General features: G+C 38.9%; 1 protein-coding gene and 1 long non-coding RNA gene across 8 annotated transcripts in view; one reads left to right on the plus strand and one right to left on the minus strand.

Annotated features, from left to right (window-relative positions):
• The window catches only part of LOC144313749 (outer dynein arm-docking complex subunit 2), a 251,252-nt gene that overhangs the window by 42,043 nt on the left and 188,760 nt on the right, over positions 1-20,449 (plus strand). For all 7 annotated transcript variants that reach the window (XR_013379382.1, XR_013379383.1, XM_077896982.1 and 4 more), the window contains one exon: positions 6,235-6,382. Coding sequence is in view for 5 of the 7 variants with exons in the window: in XM_077896982.1 (XP_077753108.1) it covers positions 6,235-6,382 (148 nt within the window). In the remaining 2 variants the exon portion in view is untranslated. The remainder of the gene's footprint in view (positions 1-6,234; positions 6,383-20,449) is intronic.
• Positions 14,730-20,449, minus strand: part of LOC144313754 (uncharacterized) — a 213,387-nt gene continuing 207,667 nt past the window's right edge. Inside the window, exon 4 of the long non-coding RNA XR_013379388.1 lies at positions 14,730-15,248. This is a non-coding gene — a long non-coding RNA (uncharacterized LOC144313754). The remainder of the gene's footprint in view (positions 15,249-20,449) is intronic.

Consider the following 20,449-nt stretch of genomic DNA (forward strand, 5'->3'; position numbering starts at 1 on the left):
GTCATTTCTAATAGCTGAGTAATATTCCATTGTATACATAAACCACATCTTCTTTATCCATTCATCTTTCGATGGACACCGAGGCTCCTTCCACAGTTTGGCTATCGTGGCCATTGCTGGTATAAACATCGGGGTGCAGGTGTCCCGGCGTTTCATTGCATTTGTATCTTTGGGGTAAATCCCCAACAGTGCAATTGCTGGGTCGTAGGGCAGGTCTATTTTTAACTGTTTGAGGAACCTCCACACAGTTTTCCAGAGTGGCTGCACCATTTCACATTCCCACCAACAGTGCAAGAGGGTTCCCTTTTCTCCACATCCTCTCCAACATTTGTGGTTTCCTGCCTTGTTAATTTTCCCCATCCTCACTGGTGTGAGGTGGTATCTCATTGCGGTTTTGATTTGTATTTCCCGGATGGCAAGTGATGCAGAGCATTTTCTCATGTGCATGTTGGCCATGTCTTTGTCTTCCTCTGTGAGATTTCTGTTCATGTCTTTTGCCCATTTCATGATTGGATTTTTTGTTTCTTTGGTGTTGAGTTTAATAAGTTCTTTATAGATCTTGGAAACTAGCCCTTTATCTGATATGTCATTTGCAAATATCTTCTCCCATTCTGTAGGTTGTCTTTGAGTTTTGTTGACTGTATCCTTTGCTGTGCAAAAGCTTCTTATCTTGATGAAGTCCCAATAGTTCATTTTTGCTTTTGTTTCTTTTGCCTTCGTGGATGTATCTTGCAAGAAGTTACTATGGCCGAGTTCAAAAAGGGTGTTGCCTGTGTTCTTCTCTAGGATTTTGATGGAATCTTGTCTCACATTTAGATCTTTCATCCATTTTGAGTTTATCTTTGTGTATGGTGCAAGAGAGTGGTCTAGTTTCATTCTTCTGCATGTGGATGTCCAATTTTCCCGGCACCATTTATTGAAGAGACTGTCTTTCTTCCAATGGATAGTCTTTCCTCCTTTATCGAATATTAGTTGCCCATAAAGTTCAGGGTCCACTTCTGGATTCTCTATTCTGTTCCACTGATCTATGTGTCTGTTTTTGTGCCAGTACCACACTGTCTTGATGACCACAGCTTTGTAGTACAATCTGAAATCTGGCATTGTGATGCCCCCAGATATGGTTTTCTTTTTTAAAATTCCCCTGGCTATTCAGGGTCTTTTCTGATTCCACACAAATCTTAAAATAATTTGTTCTAACTCTCTGAAGAAAGTCCATGGTATTTTGATAGGGATTGCATTAAACGTGTATATTACCCTGGGTAACATTGACATTTTCACAATATTAATTCTGCCAATCCATGAGCATGGAATATTTTTCCATCTCTTTGTGTCTTCCTCAATTTCTTTCAGAAGTGTTCTATAGTTTTGAGGGTATAGATCCTTTACATCTTTGGTTAGGTTTATTCCTAGGTATCTTATGCTTTTGGGTGCAATTGTAAATGGGATTGACTCCTTAATTTCTCTTTCTTCAGTCTCATTGTTAGTGTATAGAAATGCCACTGACTTCTGGGCATTGATTTTGTATCCTGCCACGCTACCGAATTGCTGTATGAGTTCTAGCAATCTTGGGGTGGAGACTTTTGGGTTTTCTATGTAGAGTATCATGTCATCGGCGAAGAGGGAGAGTTTGACTTCTTCTTTGCCAATTTGAATGCCTTTAATGTCTTTTTGTTGTCTGATTGCTGAGGCTAGGACTTCCAGTACTATGTTGAACAGCAGTGGTGAGAGTGGACATCCCTGTCTTGTTCCTGATCTTAGGGGAAAGGCTCCCAGTGCTTCCCCATTGAGAATGATATTTGCTGTGGGCTTTTCATAGATGGCTTTTAAGATGTCGAGGAATGTTCCCTCTATCCCTACACTCTGAAGAGTTTTGATCAGGAATGGATGCTGTATTTTGTCAAATGCTTTCTCTGCATCCAATGAGAGGATCATATGGTTCTTGGTTTTTCTCTTGCTGATATGATGAATCACATTGATTGTTTTACGGGTGTTGAACCAGCCTTGTGTCCCAGGGATAAATCCTACTTGGTCATGGTGAATAATTTTTTTAATGTACTGTTGGATCCTATTGGCCAGTATCTTGTTGAGAATGTTTGCATCCATGCTCATCAGGGATATTGGTCTGTAATTCTCCTTTTTGGTGGGGTCTTTGTCTGGTTTTGGAATTAAGGTGATGCTGGCCTCATAGAACGAATTTGGAAGTACTCCATCTCTTTCTATCTTTCCAAACAGCTTTAGGAGAATAGGTATGGTTTCTTCTTTAAACGTTTGATAAAATTCCCCTGGGAAGCCATCTGGCCCTGGACTCTTGTGTCTTGGGAGGTTTTTGATGACTGCTTCAATTTCCTCCCTGGTTATTGGCCTGTTCAGGTTTTCTATTTCTTCCTGTTCCAGTTTTGGTAGTTTGTGGCTTTCCAGGAATGCGTCCATTTCTTCCAGATTGCCTAATTTATTGGCGTATAGCTGTTCATAATATGTTTTTAAAATCGTTCGTATTTCCTTGGTGTTGGTAGTGATCTCTCCTTTCTCATTCATGATTTTATTAATTTGAGTCTTCTCTCTCTTCTTTTTAATAAGGCTGGCAATGGTTTATCTATCTTGTTAATTCTTTCAAAGAACCAACTCCTGGTTTTGTTGATCTGTTCCACAGTTCGTCTGGTCTCGATTTCGTTGAGTTCTGCTCGAATCTTTATTAACTCCCTTCTTCTCTTGGGTGTAGGATCTATTTGCTGTTTTTTCTCTAGCTCCTTTATGTGTAAGGTTAGCTTTTGTATTTGAGTTCTTTCCAGTTTTTGAATGGATGCTTGTATTGCGATGTATTTCCCCCTTAGGACTGCTTTTGCTGCATCCCAAAGATTTTGAACGGTTGTATCTTCATTCTCATTAGTTTCCATGAATCTTTTTAATTCTTCCTTAATTTCCTGGTTGACCCTTTAATCTTTTAGCAGGATGGTCCTTAACCTCCACGTGTTTGAGGTCCTTCCAAACTTCTTGTTGTGATTTAGTTCTAATTTCAAGGCATTATGGTCTGAGAATATGCAGGGGACTATACCAATCTTTTGGTATCGGTTCAGACCCGATTTGTGACCCAATATGTGGTCTATTCTGGAGAAAGTTCTATGTGCGCTTGAGAAGAATGTGTATTCAGTTGAGTTTGGATGTAAAGTTCTGTAGATATCTGTGAAATCCATCTGGTCCAGTTTATCATTTAAAGCTCTCGTTTCTTTGGAGATGTTGTGCTTAGAAGACCTATCGAGTATAGAAAGAGCTAAATTGAAGTCACCAAGTAGAAGTGTATTATTATCTAAGTATTTCTTCACTTTGGTTAATAATTGATTAATATATTTGGCAGCTCCCACATTCGGGGCATATATATTGAGGATTGTTAAGTCCTCTTGTTGAATAGATCCTTTAAGTATGATATAGTGTCCCTCTTCATCTCTCACTACAGTCTTTGGGGTAAATTTTAGTTTATCTGATATAAGGATGGCTACCCCTGCTTTCTTTTGAGGACCATTTGAATGGTAAATGGTTCTCCAACCTTTTATTTTCAGGCTGTAGGTGTCCTTCTGTCTAAAATGAGTCTCTTATAGACAGCAAATCGATGGGTCCTGCTTTTTTATCCAGTCTGAAACCCTGCGCCTTTTGATGGGGTCATTAAGCCCGTTCACATTCAGAGTTACTATTGAGAGATATGAGTTTAGTGTCATCATGATATCTATTCAGTCCTTGTTTTTGTGGACTGTTCCACTGAACTTCTTCTTAAAGGGGAATTTTAAGAGTCCCCCTTAAAATTTCTTGCAGAGCTGGTTTGGAGGTCACATATTCTTTTAGTTGCTGCCTGTCTTGGAAGCTCTTTATCTCTCCTTCCATTTTGAATGAGAGCCTTGCTGGATAAAGTATTCTTGGTTGCATGTTCTTTTCATTTAGGACCCTGAATATATCCTGCCAGCCCTTTCTGGCCTGCCAGGTCTCTGTGGAGAGGTCTGCTGTTACCCTAATACTCCTCCCCATAAAAGTCAGGGATTTCTTGTCTCTTGCTGCTTTAAGGATCTTCTCTTTATCTTTGGAATTTGCAAGCTTCACTATTAAATGTCGAGGTGTTGAACGGTTTTTATTGATTTTAGGGGGGGATCGCTCTATTTCCTGGATCTGAATGCCTGTTTCCCTTCCCAGGTTAGGAAAGTTTTCAGCTAGAATTTGTTCAAATACATATTCTGGCCCTCTGTCCCTTTCGGCACCCTCGGGAACCCCAATTAAACTAGGTTTTTCTTTCTCAGGCTGTCGTTTATTTCCCTTAATCTATCCTCATGGTCTTTTAATTGTTTATCTCTTTTTTCCTCAGTTTCCCTCTCTGCTATCAACTTGTCTTCTATGTCACTCGTTCTTCCACCTCGTTAACCCTCGTCGTTAGGACTTCTAGTTTGGATTGCATCTCATTCAATTGATTTTTAATTTCTGCCTGATTAGCTCTAAATTCTGCAGTCATGAAGTCTCTTGAGTCCTTTATACTTTTTTCTAGAGCCACCAGTAGCTGTATAATAGTGCTTCTGAATTGGCTTTCTGACATTGAATTGTAATCCAGATTTTGTAACTGTGGGAGAGAGGACTGTTTCTGATTCTTTCTTTTGAGGTGAGGTTTTCCTTCTAGTCATTTTGCTCAGTGCAGATTGGCCAAAAGCAAGTTGTATTGGGAATAAGAGAAAAAGAGAGGAAAGAAAGAAGGAAAGAAAAGAGAAAGAGAAAAAAAAGGGAAGAAAAAAACGAAAAAAAAAAGAGAGAAGAAAAAGAGAAAGAAAAAGAAAGGAGAAAAAAAAAGGGGGTGGGGGAAGGAAACAAATCAAAAAGCAAAACAAAACAAAACAAAAGAACCACCGGGGAGTATCTTCTGATTCTGTGTACTTTAAGTCCCTTGGCTTCTCCTGGAAGTTGTCAGTCTAGCTGGTGTTCTGGGGGAGGGGCCTGTTGTGTTGATTTTCAGGTGTTAGCAGTTGGGGGAGCTGCTGTGCCCCTGCCTGGTGCAGGGCTCAGTGGGGGTTGTTTACCCCGTGAGGCCGCAGGAGGAACAGCCCCAGTGGCGGGGCAGCTCTGGAAACCTGGATTCAGCCCCCGCAGGAACTCCGGAGCTCTCCGTCTGCAGGGCCTGGAGGCTCCGGGGCGGGGCCGCTGATCTGCTCAGCTGGGGCAGGAGCGTCCTCGCTGTCCTGGGCCCTCCCGGCCTCTGCCTGTCCCGGGGGGAGGCCGGGTCCTGGGCTGTGTACCCGGCGCCCTGTGCTCCGGGGCCTGCGCTGTTGGATTCGCGCTCCCGGGCCGCAGCCCCCTCCGCGGAGCTGCCGCCCGAGCCCCCCCCCCGAGCTGCTCCTGGAACCGCGCAGCCCCCTCCGCACGGAGCCTCTTCCTCTGCTCAAGCCCCTCCGAGCTGCTCCCGGGGCCGCGCAGCCCCCTCCGCGGAGCCGCCGCCCGAGCCCCTCCGAGCTGCTCCGGGTCCCGCCGTGCGCGCTGCAGCCCTTAGGGAGCTCGGCGCACTCTCCTGGGCGCGCAGTTGCTCTGTTACTGTCTCAGGGAACCCGAGGGCATCCTCGCCCTCCTGGGTCCTGCTCTAACTCCCTGCGAGCCCCTTTCTGCCCGGGAAGGTCGGTGCAGCTCCTGCTCCTCCGGGACGGGGCTCTCCTGTCCTGGGGACACTCGCCCCGGCCTCAGCCCGGCTCCTCGCGGGGCCCCTCCCCCTTGGAGGCCTTTGTTTCTTTACTTCTTTTTCCCCGTCTTCCTACCTTGATAGAAGCGCGAACTCTTCTCACTGTTGCATTCCAGCTGGTCTCTCTTTAATTCTCAGGCCGAATTCATAGATTTTCAGGATGATTGGAAGGTTTTCTAGGTAATTTGGTGGAGACAGGTGATTTGGAGACCCTACTCTTCCGTCATCTTGCTCCTCCCCCGTGGCTGCCTTTTTGTACAGCACAGCCATAGGACTTATACTTAATGCCTTTGTTCATTTCTTACTATTTTCTTTATTATTATTGCATACAAAGCAATAATAATGAACTGCACCTGGTACAGAGACAGGGATTTATTCATCTCCTTGCTTAGATCTTAGCAAAGATCTTTAGAACTCAGAAGGTATTGGTACCTTATACATTGCTTATGTTCATATTGCTGAAATATTAATGATTATAACCACATCCATTTTGTAGCATAAATATGTTTATTATATGTGGTGGTTGTTATTGTTCTTAGTAAGAGTGCTGAGAAGATTGAGGAAATTCTTAGTGACAGCTCCTCAGAGAATGAGGAAGATGAAGAACCACCTGATCGTCGTCAGGAAGCAAATGCAGATTTGCCATCTGAATATTGGCAAATTCAGAAACTGGTGAAATATTTAAAGGTAAGACAAACCTCTTTGTATTGTGTTTACAATGATTCTTTTAATTCCTTTCCTAAAAATGTATATTCTACTTCCAAATTGATTATATATATATATATATTTTTTTTTTTTTCAAATAAGAGTAGTAAAAACTCCCGTTATTATTTAAATGTGCATGGGGAATGGTCTTATTACCCTGTGTGCACAGGGGAAGGTCTTATTACCCTGAGGATAGCACGGTTAGTCCTCGTGGAGCAGCCGGTCTGCCTGGTACCAACCCTTTCCCCTGGGCCATGGTAGCCAGCAGCTATTATGACTTGCCATCATTTTACACCTTGCAGTATGCTGTGGCATCAAGAACATGGATTTGTTTTAAAGTTGGACTATAATTTCTAGGCTGTGTTACTTACCAACAGTATAGCTGTTGATTATAGCTTTGAGCCTTATTTTTCTTAACCTATGGAAAATAGGTTAATACCTGTCCTATAGGATTACTTCAGGGTTGGTAAAGCATATTTGAAAGATGTGGATAGTGTTTGGTACATTGTAGATACTTAAAATATGTATCAGTCCCTTTTCATTACTCTCAACATAATATGTGTAAACACATGTTACATAATAATGGCCTATATAATGTATTTAAGACATGAATGGGGGCAGGGCAGGGAAAATGATTTGCCAAAACCCAGATTAATATCAGTGGATAACTGATACTGATAATGTCTAGGTAGGCCAGGACTAAAGCAATAGTTGAGAAGTACTCGTAAAAACATTTTTACTTAACTCATAGTTTCCTCCAGCTTTTCTACATGATTGAGTGAATCAAGGGCATTTGCCAGTGGCTTTGCAATATGTAAAGATATTTATGTGGCTCCTAAATTACTTAAGGCTACTTTTCTGGTGCCCTTGAGGTCCTTCAAAGCTGACAGGTAAAATAGTTTATACATACATTTTTGTGAATTCAATAAACATCCTCTGCATGGACCCAGCTTTGTAGCTGAGAAAGTTGCTTTAGAAGAAAAATATGCCCCCTTTCTTAGCATGGTCCCAGCTGCAATTCCCTGTATTTCTCAGGAAAAAAAAATCTATGTTTTCCTGAATCCCAAGAAAAATTAGTCAAGAAATTGGGAAAAAGTATTCTAATTCTCCACTGCAACATAGATTTCAATGGCCAGACCAGGATCCAGGCAAGCAAATCAAAGATTTTCATCATTAAAAAAGGATGGGAGCTTCTGTGAAGCAAATCCTAATGCCCACCTTAGGTACTATGCTTTTGAAAGCCTAGTTATTAAATGCTTTGTTTTAAAATTTCATCTTAAGAATAATATCTTTTAAATAGTAAATATTTTTATATCAACTTCAATTTTTAAAATGGCTTTGATTTGGCATTTATTTCGTGGTAATGTTCCCCTCTTTTAGTGGAGATCATTTTTCATGTTATTGCAATAGATATGTTTGAGGTTTTTTTTTAATAGAAAACCTCTGAAATTTTTAGCATATCTATTACAAAAAATGATATACTATTTATTATTATGGAAAACTTTTAGGATCATCATTATCACCTAAAAATATATAAATACAATTTGGGAAAAAACATGGAATGATTATCATTTCAAGAATTCCTAAGAATTTGGAGATCTTATTCTGGGATCTTGAATATTCCTATCCTAGGAATTTGGAAACTATCTGGAGCACAGGCTGGAGGTCAGGCCCCATGGTCAGGCACATGCCCTTGGTGGGCGTCTTTGCATACAAATCATGCAGTCAGCATAGTGGTTCAGCCTAGCATGCACAGCACCAATGTTCAGACTCAGAAGACCTTCCTGATGGTAGGAAGGTCCGTGGATCTTCCCACCATCTCTCCTGTACTCATAAAGCACATGTCACTCTGGGGGGGGGGGGGGGGAGGGAAATGCATCAGAGAATTTTGCCATCTAGCACTTGAACAACTTGAGCCAGATGGGAGCCCTGGTGTTTATACAAATAATTCTGGTCTGTTAACTTTATTTCATTAGTCAAAGGAAATAAAGAGTCAACAGGAAAGACGCATGGATGGACCAGGAGGCACACTACCAGAGCAGTTAGAAGCATGACCTTCCATGTTAGAAAGATTCTAATTGGGTCAGGCGTCTGCCACTTACTGGCTCAGTAGCCTTGAGGTATTTGACTGACCTCTGTGAGTTTCAGTTTGTTTTCTCATTGGTCAAGTTGGCAAAAACAAAGGTTCTCATGTTTTATGATTATTATGAAAAAGATCTGACACATATAAAGTGCTTAGCAGAAAGTACTCAGTACTCGTTAGTAATAATAATGGCTTCTGTTACATATTATTATTATTATAGACAACATATGGTGTGGAGTCTTCTGGACTTGCAAAGCTGGCCTTCAACTTTTGCTTTAAATTTTCTAGCAACCAATAAAAGGAGGGAAATACAGAGTTAATACCATGAGGGAAAGACTCTTACCATCATGAGGTAAAAATAGCCCAGTTGCCAATGTGTGTAACTGATCCTGGTACTAAGAGCAGAAAGAATTTTCTCCCTGAGGACTTAATGAAGCAGACAGTGAGTGTGGTAGTGAATGACATCCTTAATAATATCCTCCCAGTGAACATGGCAATGAGCGTTTCTCGTAATAGCCTAACTATTGGATAACTATCTTGAGTTTTTCGACTATTTAGGATAAGTCCATATAAATCAGGCCAAAAAGGGATGCACTATTTCTGTCCCAGAACAGCTAAGGAAAACATTTATTGATGAAGTGCTACTTAAGCTTGCACAAGTTATTCATCAATAAATCATGTGCAAATGTGATACTTTTGGCCAGACAGTAAATTGCTTGGAATTATTATAGTTCCCACAGGTAGATATTCTTAACATAGCCAATAAAAGAAAAAGTATATCTACAAATGATTTCAAGCTTTTTGACACAGATAAATGTTTTATATGGGGACACAAAAGGATATTAAAAGTCTATGAAATGCAAAATTGAATGTCTCTAGGTAATCTCAAAATAAATACACCTGACATTTTAATTGCAGACTTATGCCTTAAATGTAGACTTACACTAGTAGAAAAATGTTAATGTTGACCTGACTTTCTACTTACCATTTTCCAAGTACAGCAATGCCTGTAATTGTTGAAAAAAATTTGATGAGCTCATTAATACCCAAACAGGTCAATGAACTATAGCTTGTTATTTATCCAGAGCTATGAGCTCAGATCTTGGCATGTAAGTAAAGGGAATTTATATTTAATTATTTGGCTTTGACATACATTCATTTCAACTTACAAGTTTTATATATGCATATATTCTTTTAATCTAGATTTTTAGAATACAATTTAATTTTTAAACTAATGAAGACTTTGCATTTTTACTTTTTAACCTTCCAACTTCTTCCTCCCCCCACACACATAACAGATGACTCTGTACCCGAGTTCTAAAAGAAGCAATAAACCACCTTTTCAGCTTCCTTAGCAAGAAACACATTCTTTCTTCTGCTATCTTTATGGTTCAACTTGTCTGTCTTGTCAGCTACTCAAATGGAAAGACCATATTAAACTCACTTCTATGTCTTGCAGAGTGCCTAGCCAGTGAGTACAGGCTTGTCTCTCAACCCTCTGCTCAGGAGGTGTGATGGGGAGAGAATGGGTTCCCAAAGGGCCAGGCTGTGCTGTTCTTCATGCTCAGCTCCTTGAGAGCAGTTTTTCCTCCCTGTGAGCCAGAGTCATTCCTTCTGCTCTTGACATCTTTCCCACCTTCTCTTACCCTCTCCCTTTCCTGTTCCCTTTCTCCATGTAGATATGCAATTTTATTGCTGTATATGCTAGCTTTCTATGGGTATTATTTTTCCCCTGGCCAGGGCTGCTTTAAAATCTCGCAATTAAAATGTTTTGCTTTGGATCGATTCCAGCAATTGGGGAAGATAGTTTGTTAAGGTGCATCCCACACTGATTCTGTGAAGTTTTGTAAAATGTGGAAGTTTTACTACTCAACCAGTTACATTCACAAAGAACCCCTTTATGAAATAGGAGGAGAGTTGCAGAATTTTATTTTGTTTGGAAATGTGGATTAGTCACAAGTATTATAGTATTGTAAGTTAATACAAATGGGTACTCTTCAGTCAAGTGAGAGAAAATGTTGAACAGTTGTAACTATAAGTAGTCTGCATTTCATACACATTATACCTATCATGAAACTGAAGAATGAATTTCTGGACACAAGGTTTCAAGCCTATTGAAATCTATTACTGTGTGGATTGGAGAAGGATTGGGTATGGAACTTAATACTATAGGATAAATAAATCCAGGAGAAAATTGAGGAGGCTATAGAGTGATGCCAAGAATGTGACTGGTTAAGATTTTAGGTAGTTTGGAGGGATCACAGAGACTGGGTCTAGAATCATGCTCTATCTCCCTTATAGGCATTTCCTTGTCACTTGAGGATAAGATGTCAATACTACTCTGGCATTACCTCCAGGCTCAGATGGGAGATTATTAGCAAGCGGGCTTGTAGATGTCTGCCGCTACTCTGAAGTGCTTCATCTCAGCTGGTCTTGTTCCTGGGTCCTTGAGGCAATAATGGAAGCATCTGGGGTCAATCCCCAGGGCCATCTTCCCAGGTGTGCCTCCTCCTTGCAGGATGCCTATTTCTACACCTGGGATTTTGATCAGAGCCCAGCCAGGGGATCAGGATGATGAAAGCAGGGATTTAGAAAGTTGAGTCCAGCAGTAGGTGGTCTACATAATGAATCAGACTGGGAAGAGACAGAAGACCAGTAACCAGGGGGTTGCAGTGATCAGAGTGTGCTGGGGGCTTTGAATAGGATACTATCCTTGGAAGTATCTTGGAAGCAGCAAAGAAATGGCTAGGAAAGGAAGCAGGTCAGTTTATGAGGAGGCTTGGGTTTGGATCAGATTGAGTTTGAAGAGAATGAAATACCCAAATAGAAATGCCCATGCCGTAGTTGGAAATAAAGGACTGAAGCTCACATTATTCATTAAAAATCGAACTACTGCTTCTGGACCCAAGGGCATGAATGAGCATGTGAAGCATTGTGCCTGTTTTTGTCTTTATTCATGAAGGAATATGACCTCTTAATAACTAATCAGAAAGTAGCTGCCTCCCATTCCAGTTAGTACAACCAAGGCAAGTTTTTTTTAAAGATTTTATTTATTCACTCACAAGAGACACACACAGAGAGGCAGAGACAATGGAAGAGGGAGAAGCAGGCTCCCTATGGGGAGCCCAATATGGGACTCAATCCCAGGACCCTGGGATCACGACCTGAGCCAAAGGCAGATGTTCAACCGCTGAGCCACCCAGCCATCCCCCAAAGCAATATTTTTAGATCAAAATTCCAATATTATTCCAATAGAAGTCTTTCCTTAAATATTAGTTTGCCAGCTTACAAACAGATTGATTCATCAGCCTTTTTTTTTTAAATCTTAAAGTAACATTTTATTTGGTAATTTTATGCAACTAGCCAGTAGATAAAAAAGATTAATTAAAGAAAGATAGGAAAGTTTGAAGCAAAAAGAGAACAATGTTTATTTTTAAAGTAAGGTTCCCTCCAGTTGAAAGCTCCTACACCCTAAAACCATAAGGAACTATGGTTCCTTCCTATGATGAAGTCAGGGAAAGATGGGGTTTTTAATGTAAATTCACAAATGTGGTATCATTCTTAAATGTTAAATCTGTGCAGTCGTTGTTCCCAAGTCCTGGGGGATGGTGATATTGTCCAGACATGTGTCACTCAGTGGAGAATGGCTAATGCTGGCTGCTGAGTGACATCATATGATCACAACTGGGCATCACCACACATTCATTCTCTTCCCCCAGCCACCATGTTGTGAGGGTGGTGCCTAATTTTTTTTTTTAATTGTCTTTGATCAAATTCGTGAAACACTGGTGTTTATTTCACCTTTCATGTGAGCCAGGGGTCTTGCTAGTTACTCTCCTGCTCTGTTACGTATCTGCAAATTGAGATCTCTCAGGCCATGAAAAGTGAAGTTACCCCCCAGCTTTGCAGTGACCAAGACTCTGTTCCACAGTGAGCAGAATCACATCAGAAACTCAAAGAATCACATCAGAAATTCCACAAGGCTTCCCAGGAGACCCCGCAGGCTCTGTCCTTGGCATGTTTTAGATTTCCCCGTCTGGAAGGGGATTCGCTGCAGAGACATTTTGAAACTTTAAAACCTTTGTTAAAGACTACTTTTGTGGCATTCAGTTCCTTAATAATCTTTCATGAGCTGATTAAACACACACACACACACACAACCACCTTAATTGGTTAAAGAGTTCTTCTAAGTGGTAATTGGGAGTTATATGATTTTTCATTGCAGGAATTTGATGTACTTTACAGTCAATTACAGTTAATTAAATTCCTTTCGCCTTACTCGGGTTTTGGGTATGGAGGTGCAGGTAGTGTGATCCTTATTTCATTGGTGGAAAAGCTGAGAAATAGTTCACTCTGGGCCACACAGAAGGCGAGGTGGCCGTGGGCCAGGCTGATGTTCAGGCTTCTATCTTTACTGCCTGTTGCCTAGTTATTCTGTTCCTCTGTCAAGAAACTCAGGACACAGAGGGCCTTCAGGCCTTGCTGTTGTGTCCTCCTATTTACTCTCTTGTTTGGTTTTCTTCATTTGAGTAAGAAACTAAATAAACAGGGAGCATTTCTAAACAAAGGAATTCAATGTTCATTTCTGGAAGGCACTATGAGAGTGTGCTCTTTGGCTAAGTTTATACTGAAAGAGATGGAGAAGATTGTGATAGAACAGTGTTATTTGTGTTCAGCAGAATCCTTAAAAAAATGGAAAAAATGGTCTCTTTTTATATATTCAAATGAATGGCAGTAGTTAGAAAGCAAAGTTACTACCACCTTCCTGAGAAAGTCTTTAAGTTAATACATGTGGTGTTGCATTGATGTGGGTTAACTTTTAAAAAAATGTCTCCATGACAAAAGAGTTTTATCCTTTAAAAAAAAAAAACACTGTTAGAAATCATAAGATATTTTAAATTGCATCACCTAAAAAATTTCTACTTAGTAGAATTTGCACTTATGTTTTCTTAAATACTGCAAGGTAAGTCATGAACATACTTTAAGTACTTGGATTACTTGAGTTGTGTGTCACTTGTATATTTATATATTGCCCCCCAAAAAAATGATCCTTTGTTTTGTTACAAAGGAGGTCATGAAAGTGACGGAGAGTCTCCTCATCTCCACAGAGGAATCTGTATTTCACAAATAAACTAATTGAGCTTTTTAGTTTTTGAGCTATAAGCTCTTTTTGCCCCTTGGGTATCATAAACAAGAGTGGAGAAAAGCAAAGATAACTGGATAAGAACAATAAAGTAATGCTACTGAATCATAACACTTCATACCACCATTGGCTGACATTATACAACCACATCAACTTACCTACTGGAAAATGACGATGTTAAAAATCTCAAGGGAGCTCCCTTAAGCTTTAACTCATTCATTCATTCATTCATAAATGTACCTGTGAGCCCGCCCAGCTAGAATACAATTATATGATATTACACATTGCTCATCTAGCTAGTCATAAGATATTTGATTGTAAAGAACTTTGCTATCAAACTTTTATGTGACTTCTGTTCAGTTTTATGTAATCTGAAAATGTAAAATGGGGGGAATTTGTTGCTCAGTGTATTGCCAGCAACACTATTGTTTGTTCCTCAAAGTATGCTTTCCCCCAAATTTACTTGAGAGGCTAAATAAATGGTAGAAAAGTAGCGTTGCCTAGTTCCCAGTTTGTATAATGCTTTAGGCTGCTTTACTTTTTATTGAAAAAACACATATTCAGGTCCTATTATAAAAGTTTGCACATTGAAGAATCTATAAATAGAAGAGTTAGGGAGTAAAAGGTACCAGATTTGGTATAAGTGATCTTTTCATTTTATATGCATATACTTGTACTGTACTCATTATTAGAAATTGCATATTTGTAGGAAAAATATTAAACTCTAGGTCCCATTGTGGTCCACTAGCCTTTGCTAGTCCCACTGGCAAAGGCTGTGGCTCCTTTCCCAGCTCCTGCTGTCTGGGGGTGTGTGGCTGGCTGTGGCCTTCTGATATTTCTGGGACATGCAGGGCATTGCAGAAGCACACGTTTCTCTTCTAGCCCTCCCTTATCTCTTTTCTGTATTTAAGTTATTTAAATCTTATAAAAATAATACATTAATATATACCCTAAAATTTAAGCCATGCAAAAGAATAACAGGGAAAGCCCCCTTCCAGATGTTTCTGTTTATATAAATATACATATGAAATTTTTATGTACGAAATGAAGTCAGACTACTTGTTATGTGACATTTTGCATTTTATATTTAATGTTTTCTTGGTGATCTTCCATATCTGCCTCAGTTCTTTTAATTACAACATTGTTTTGTACTATATGAATATATCAATAATTTATGTCACAGTTCCCTTACTGATAACATTTTGCCTTGTCTCCCAGATCAATTTTTATTATTACAACATTGTAAATATTTTTACATATTCTTTGGATATGTATCCTATTTCTGTAGGATAGCTACTTTGAAGTAGAATTGCTTGGGTCAAAGACTGTGTACATTTAAAATTTTGATAGTTCTAATGGGGAGGTGTTGTTCAATTGGTACAAAATTTTAGTTTCACAAGCTCTAGAGAGCTGCACAGCATAGTTAACAATATTGAATTGTACATTTAAAAAATGTAAGAGGGTATTTGATCTCATGGTAAGTGTAAGTATGACAAAAAGGGAAGAGACATAAGAAAATTTTTGGAGGCAGTGGATGTTCCTGTTACCTTGATTGTGGTGATGGTTTCACAGATGTACGCATGTGTCCCAACTCGTTTTTTGCATATCAGTTCCACCTCAATCTATTTTAAACAAGAAACAATATATGCACAATGAAGTTAGAGAAGTACTACAATGAAATTTTAAAATTTAAAGAGAAATAATGAAAAGTAATAAACTGACCAAGCTTGGTTTGAATAAAAAAAATTTTGTAGCTACTTACACAAAGCAAATACTAGTTTACACTCAATTAGTAATATACCAATGATTTTTGACCTTGAACACAGTGAAATCAGCCAGGCTCCTAAAAACTAAACAAAGCAAAAATCTCAATGCTCAGGTAATATTCATGGAAGTTTTAAACCAATTGGTGTGAAGTGGGATCTAGGCAGATTGTCTTTAAAATCTTTCCAGGGTGTTAAAATTATTTGTCTAGAAATAAGGTTCATTGTTACAAATTCTCACTAATCTACAGTCTTTTTTTATTTTGGCCAATTCCAAATGGGGAGAGAATGTATCTTTTTTATATATATAAATTTATTTTTTATTGGTGTTCAATTTGCCAACATATAGAATAACACCCAGTGCTCATCCCATCATGTGCCCCCCTCAGTGCCCGCCACCCAGTCACCCTCACCCCCCGCCCACCTCCCCCTCCACCACCCCTAGTTCGTTTCTCAGAGTTAGGAGTCTCTCATGTTCTGTCTCCCTTTCTGATATTTCCCACTCATTTTTTTCTCCTTTCCCCTTTGCTCCCTTTCACTACTTTTTATATTCCCCAAATGAACGAGACCATATAATGTTTGTGCTTCTCCGATTGACTTATTTCACTCAGCATAATACCCTCCAGTTCCATCCACATCGAAGCAAATGGTGGGTATTTGTCGTTTCTAATGGCTGAGGAATATTCCATTGTATACATAGACCACATCTTCTTTATCCATTCATCTGTCGATGGACACCGAGGCTCCTTCCACAGTTTGGCTATTGTGGACATTGTTGCTATAAACATCGGGGTGCAGGTGTCCTGGCGTTTCACTGCATCTGTATCTTTGGGGTAAATCCCCAACAGTGCAATTGCTGGGTCGTAGGGCAGATCTATTTTTAACTCTTTGAGGAACCTCCACACAGTTTTCCAGAGTGGCTGCACCATTTCACATTCCCACCAACAGTGCAAGAGGGTTCCCTTTTCTCCACATCCTCTCCAACATTTGTGGTTTCCTGCCTTGTTAATTTTCCCCATCCTCACTGGTGTGAGGTGGTATCTCATTGCGGTTTTGATTTGTATTTCCCTGATGGCAAGTGATGCAGAGCATTTTCTCATGTGCATGTTGGCCATGTCTATGTCTTCCTCTGTGAGATTTCTGTTCATGTCTTTTGCCCATTTTATGATTGGATTGTTGGTTTCTTTGGTGTTGAGTTTAATAAGTTCTTTATAGATCTTGGAAACTAGCCCTTTATCTGATACGTCATTTGCAAATATCTTCTCCCATTCTGTAGGTTGTCTTTGAGTTTTGTTGACTGTATCCTTTGCTGTGCAAAAGCTTCTTATCTTGATGAAGTCCCAATAGTTTATTTTTGCTTTTGTTTCTCTTGCCTTCGTGGATGTATCTTGCAAGAAGTTACTGTGGCCAAGTTCAAAAAGGGTGTTGCCTGTGTTCTCCTCTAGGATTTTGATGGAATCTTGTCTCACATTTAGATCTTTCATCCATTTTGAGCTTATCTTTGTGTCTGGTGCAAGAGAGTGGTCTAGTTTCATTCTTCTGCATGTGGATGTCCAATTTTCCCGGCACCATTTATTGAAGACACTGTCTTTCTTCCAATGGATAGTCTTTCCTCCTTTGTCGAATATTAGTTGACCATAAAGTTGAGGGTCCACTTCTGGGTTCTCTATTCTGTTCCATTGATCTATGTGTCTGTTTTTGTGCCAGTACCACACTGTCTTGATGACCATAGCTTTGTAGTACAATCTGAAATCTGGCATTGTGATGCCCCCAGATATGTTTTTTTTTTTTTTAAATTCCCCTGGCTATTCAGGGTCTTTTCTGATTCCACACAAATCTTAAAATAATTTGTTCCAACTGAGAGAATGTATCTTGTGTGAATTTGCATATTCCTGATTAGTAGTGAAGTTGATAAATATTTTCATGTGTCCAATAGCCATTGCATTGTATATCTTGCCTATTTTTCTGTGGTTGTGTTTTGAATCTTAATACAAATTAACCCTTTGTTATAGTATTTGTAAGTATTTTCTTTCAGTTTCTCATGTCTTTTTATCTACTCTTCTGTTTGAAAACTTTAAAATTGTACATTAGTAAATATATTGATTTTCCTTCATAGCTTATAAAATTTTGTGTATTAAGAGCTAAGAAGATTTTTCTGATGTCATTTCAAGAGAACAAAAATTTTTTATTTCCTCCTGGTAGGTTTATAGTTTTAAAAAAATGTTTAGAAGTTGCTTCTCTCTTGATGTCATTTTATGTATAGTGTGAGGCAGGGATCTAATTTTACTTTTTTTTTTTCTTTGATGGAGATTCAGTTGTATCAACACAGATAATTGGCTTCTCCACTCTTTCCTCAAGTGATCTGAGATATTACCTATATCAAGTATTGTCATCTCATATGTGAGAGTTTCTTTCTGGATCCTTCTCTATTACATTGAGTTATTTGGATGCTCCCATGCCAGGTCCATGCTGTTTTAATTACTGCTACTTTGGTGTATTTTAATACTTGATTGGCCAGAGAGTTTTCTTAAATTCTTTAAAACTACTTTTTGCATATTTTCCATTCCAGATCATTTTTAGAAAAGTTGAAAATCAAATAAAAAAAAAAACCCTCAAAAATGCTACCAGGGATTTTGGCTGGTCTACATGAATTTATAAATTATTTTGGATAAATTGCAATTTTTTCAAGCTTTTATTTAAATTCCAGTTAGTTAACCACAGTGTAATATTAGCTTCAGGTGTACAACTTAGTGATTCAGCACTTAAATACAACACCCGGCGTCCATCACAACAAATGCTCTCCTTAATCCCCATCCCCTACTTAACACCTCCCTGCCTCCCCCCTCCCTTCTGGTAGCCATCAGTTCTTTCTAGTTAAGAGTCTGTTTCTTTTTCTTGGTTTTCCTTTCTTCCCACCCCCATGTTCATTTTTTTTAATTCTTAAATTCCACATATGAGTGAAATCCTATGGTATTTGTCTTTCTCTAACTGACCTATTTCAATTAGCATTATACTCGCTCTATCCATGCCATTGCAAATGGCAAGATTTCACTCTTTTGATGGCTGAGTAATATTCCATTGTATATATGCCACATCTTCTTTATCCATTCATCAGTCAATGGACATTTGGGCTTTTTCCATAATTTGGCTATTGTTGATAATGCTGCTATAAATATTCCCTTTTTCCATTCCCTTTGAATTAGTATATTTGTATCCTTTGGTTAATGCTGCTATTTCCTGTATTATAATTTTATCCATTCTGACTGGTGTGAGGTGATATCTCATTGTAGTTTTAATTTGTATGTCCCTAATGATGAGTGATGTTGAAAATTTTTTAATGTGTGTCTGTTGGCCATCTGGATATCTTCTTTGGAGAAATGTCTGTTTATATCTTCTTTCCATTTTTTAATTGGGTTGTGTTTTGGGTGTTGAGTTTTATAAATTCTTTATAGATTTTGGATACCAACTCTTTGTCAACTCGTATGTCATTTGTAAAAATCTTTTCCCATCCCATAGGTTGCCTTTTAGTTTTATTGATTGTTTCCTTTGCTGTGTAGAAGTTTTTTATCTTGATGAAGTTCCAGTAGTTAATATTTGCATTTATTTTCCTTGCCTCAAGAGAAGCTGATGTCAAAGGTTAGGGCTGATGTCAAAGAGGTTGCTGCCTGTGTTCTCCTCTAGGATTTTAATGATTTCCTGTCTCACATTTAGGTCTTTAATCCATCTTGAATTTATTTCTGTGGATGGTGTAAGAAAATGATCTACTTTCAATCTTTAGCATGTCGCTGTCCAGTTTTTCCAACACTTTGTTGGAGAGACTATCTTTTTTCCATTAGATATTCTTTCTTGCATTGTCAAAGATTAATTGACCATATAGTTGTGGGCTTGCAAATTTTAATATCATTCAGTTATCCTATTCAGGAACATGGTATGACCATTCATTTATTTTTAAATTCGTATGTATTTTAGTAAAACTTAATAGCTTCTTTTCCACATATTTTCAACATACTGTGAGATTTACTCCTTGATATTTTTGTTATTATTTTGCTAATACTGGCATGGGAACATTTTTCAAATTATGCATTGTGATTTGTTATTCCTAGTGTATGGGGGAGTTACTCATTTTTAATGTGGCCCTTATATCCACTTTATTGAGCTATTTTTATTAATTATCATAATTATTCAGTATAGTCTTCCAAATCTTTTTAGAAAGGCAGTTATATTTGCTACAAATTTTTCCTCATTGCAGTGACTAGGACATTCCACCAGATTATCTATTTCTGTAAATGTTCCATGTCTGTTTAAAAGGAATGTGTAGGGAATGCTTGCATTGTTCCTTACCCATTCCCAATAAAAATTCTCAGCAAGCTTGTAATACAACAGTTTGAGTCTAATTTCTTTTTTCCTCTGGAACAATATTTTCTCATTTTCTTTCCTGGAGTTCTATTGAGTCTCATCTCTTGAGTCTTAGGTTTATGAGTGCTGAATCATCAGTATAAAGCCAGTTTGCAAATAAACAGAAAGCAAAGCAATATATTTTACTATTTTGACTTACATGCTCATATGCCATTCACTCTGAGCATTGACTTTTTACCATTTCTCATCCTGGGACATGAAGAGTATCTGTAAGCCAACCTCTGTGCTGGGTGCCAGGCCCTCTGTCATCATTAATAAACAGTCACTGGCAGGCTTCACTTTTCTTGCTCTCTGAGTGGCATATTTGGAGGAAAAAATGCTGAAATCATTGAAAGTCAGTTGGATGGCTGTGTGATGGCTGTATCTCCTCACCAGGTCTCACCCACTGCCCCTTGATTACAGACGGTGGGGAGCAAAAGAGGGGCCTCCACTCCCGATTGTGCCTCTGACTGCCTTCTTACCTCACTGTCACCACGTGGGACTCTACAGGAAGCTCCAAATGATGGCTCTGGGAGCATGTAGCCTATCAGAGTTTTGTCTACTTGTTTTATAGTATCCTTTTCTGAATCAAGTTACTTGAAGTCTATATGACACAAATAAGTATCCTTGACCTCTTAAATCCCAGTTACCTCCTCTCTGGATAG

The sequence above is a fragment of the Canis aureus genome, chromosome 5, assembly GCF_053574225.1.
Source record: "Canis aureus isolate CA01 chromosome 5, VMU_Caureus_v.1.0, whole genome shotgun sequence".
In the NCBI taxonomy this organism is placed as follows: Eukaryota; Metazoa; Chordata; class Mammalia; order Carnivora; family Canidae; genus Canis; species Canis aureus.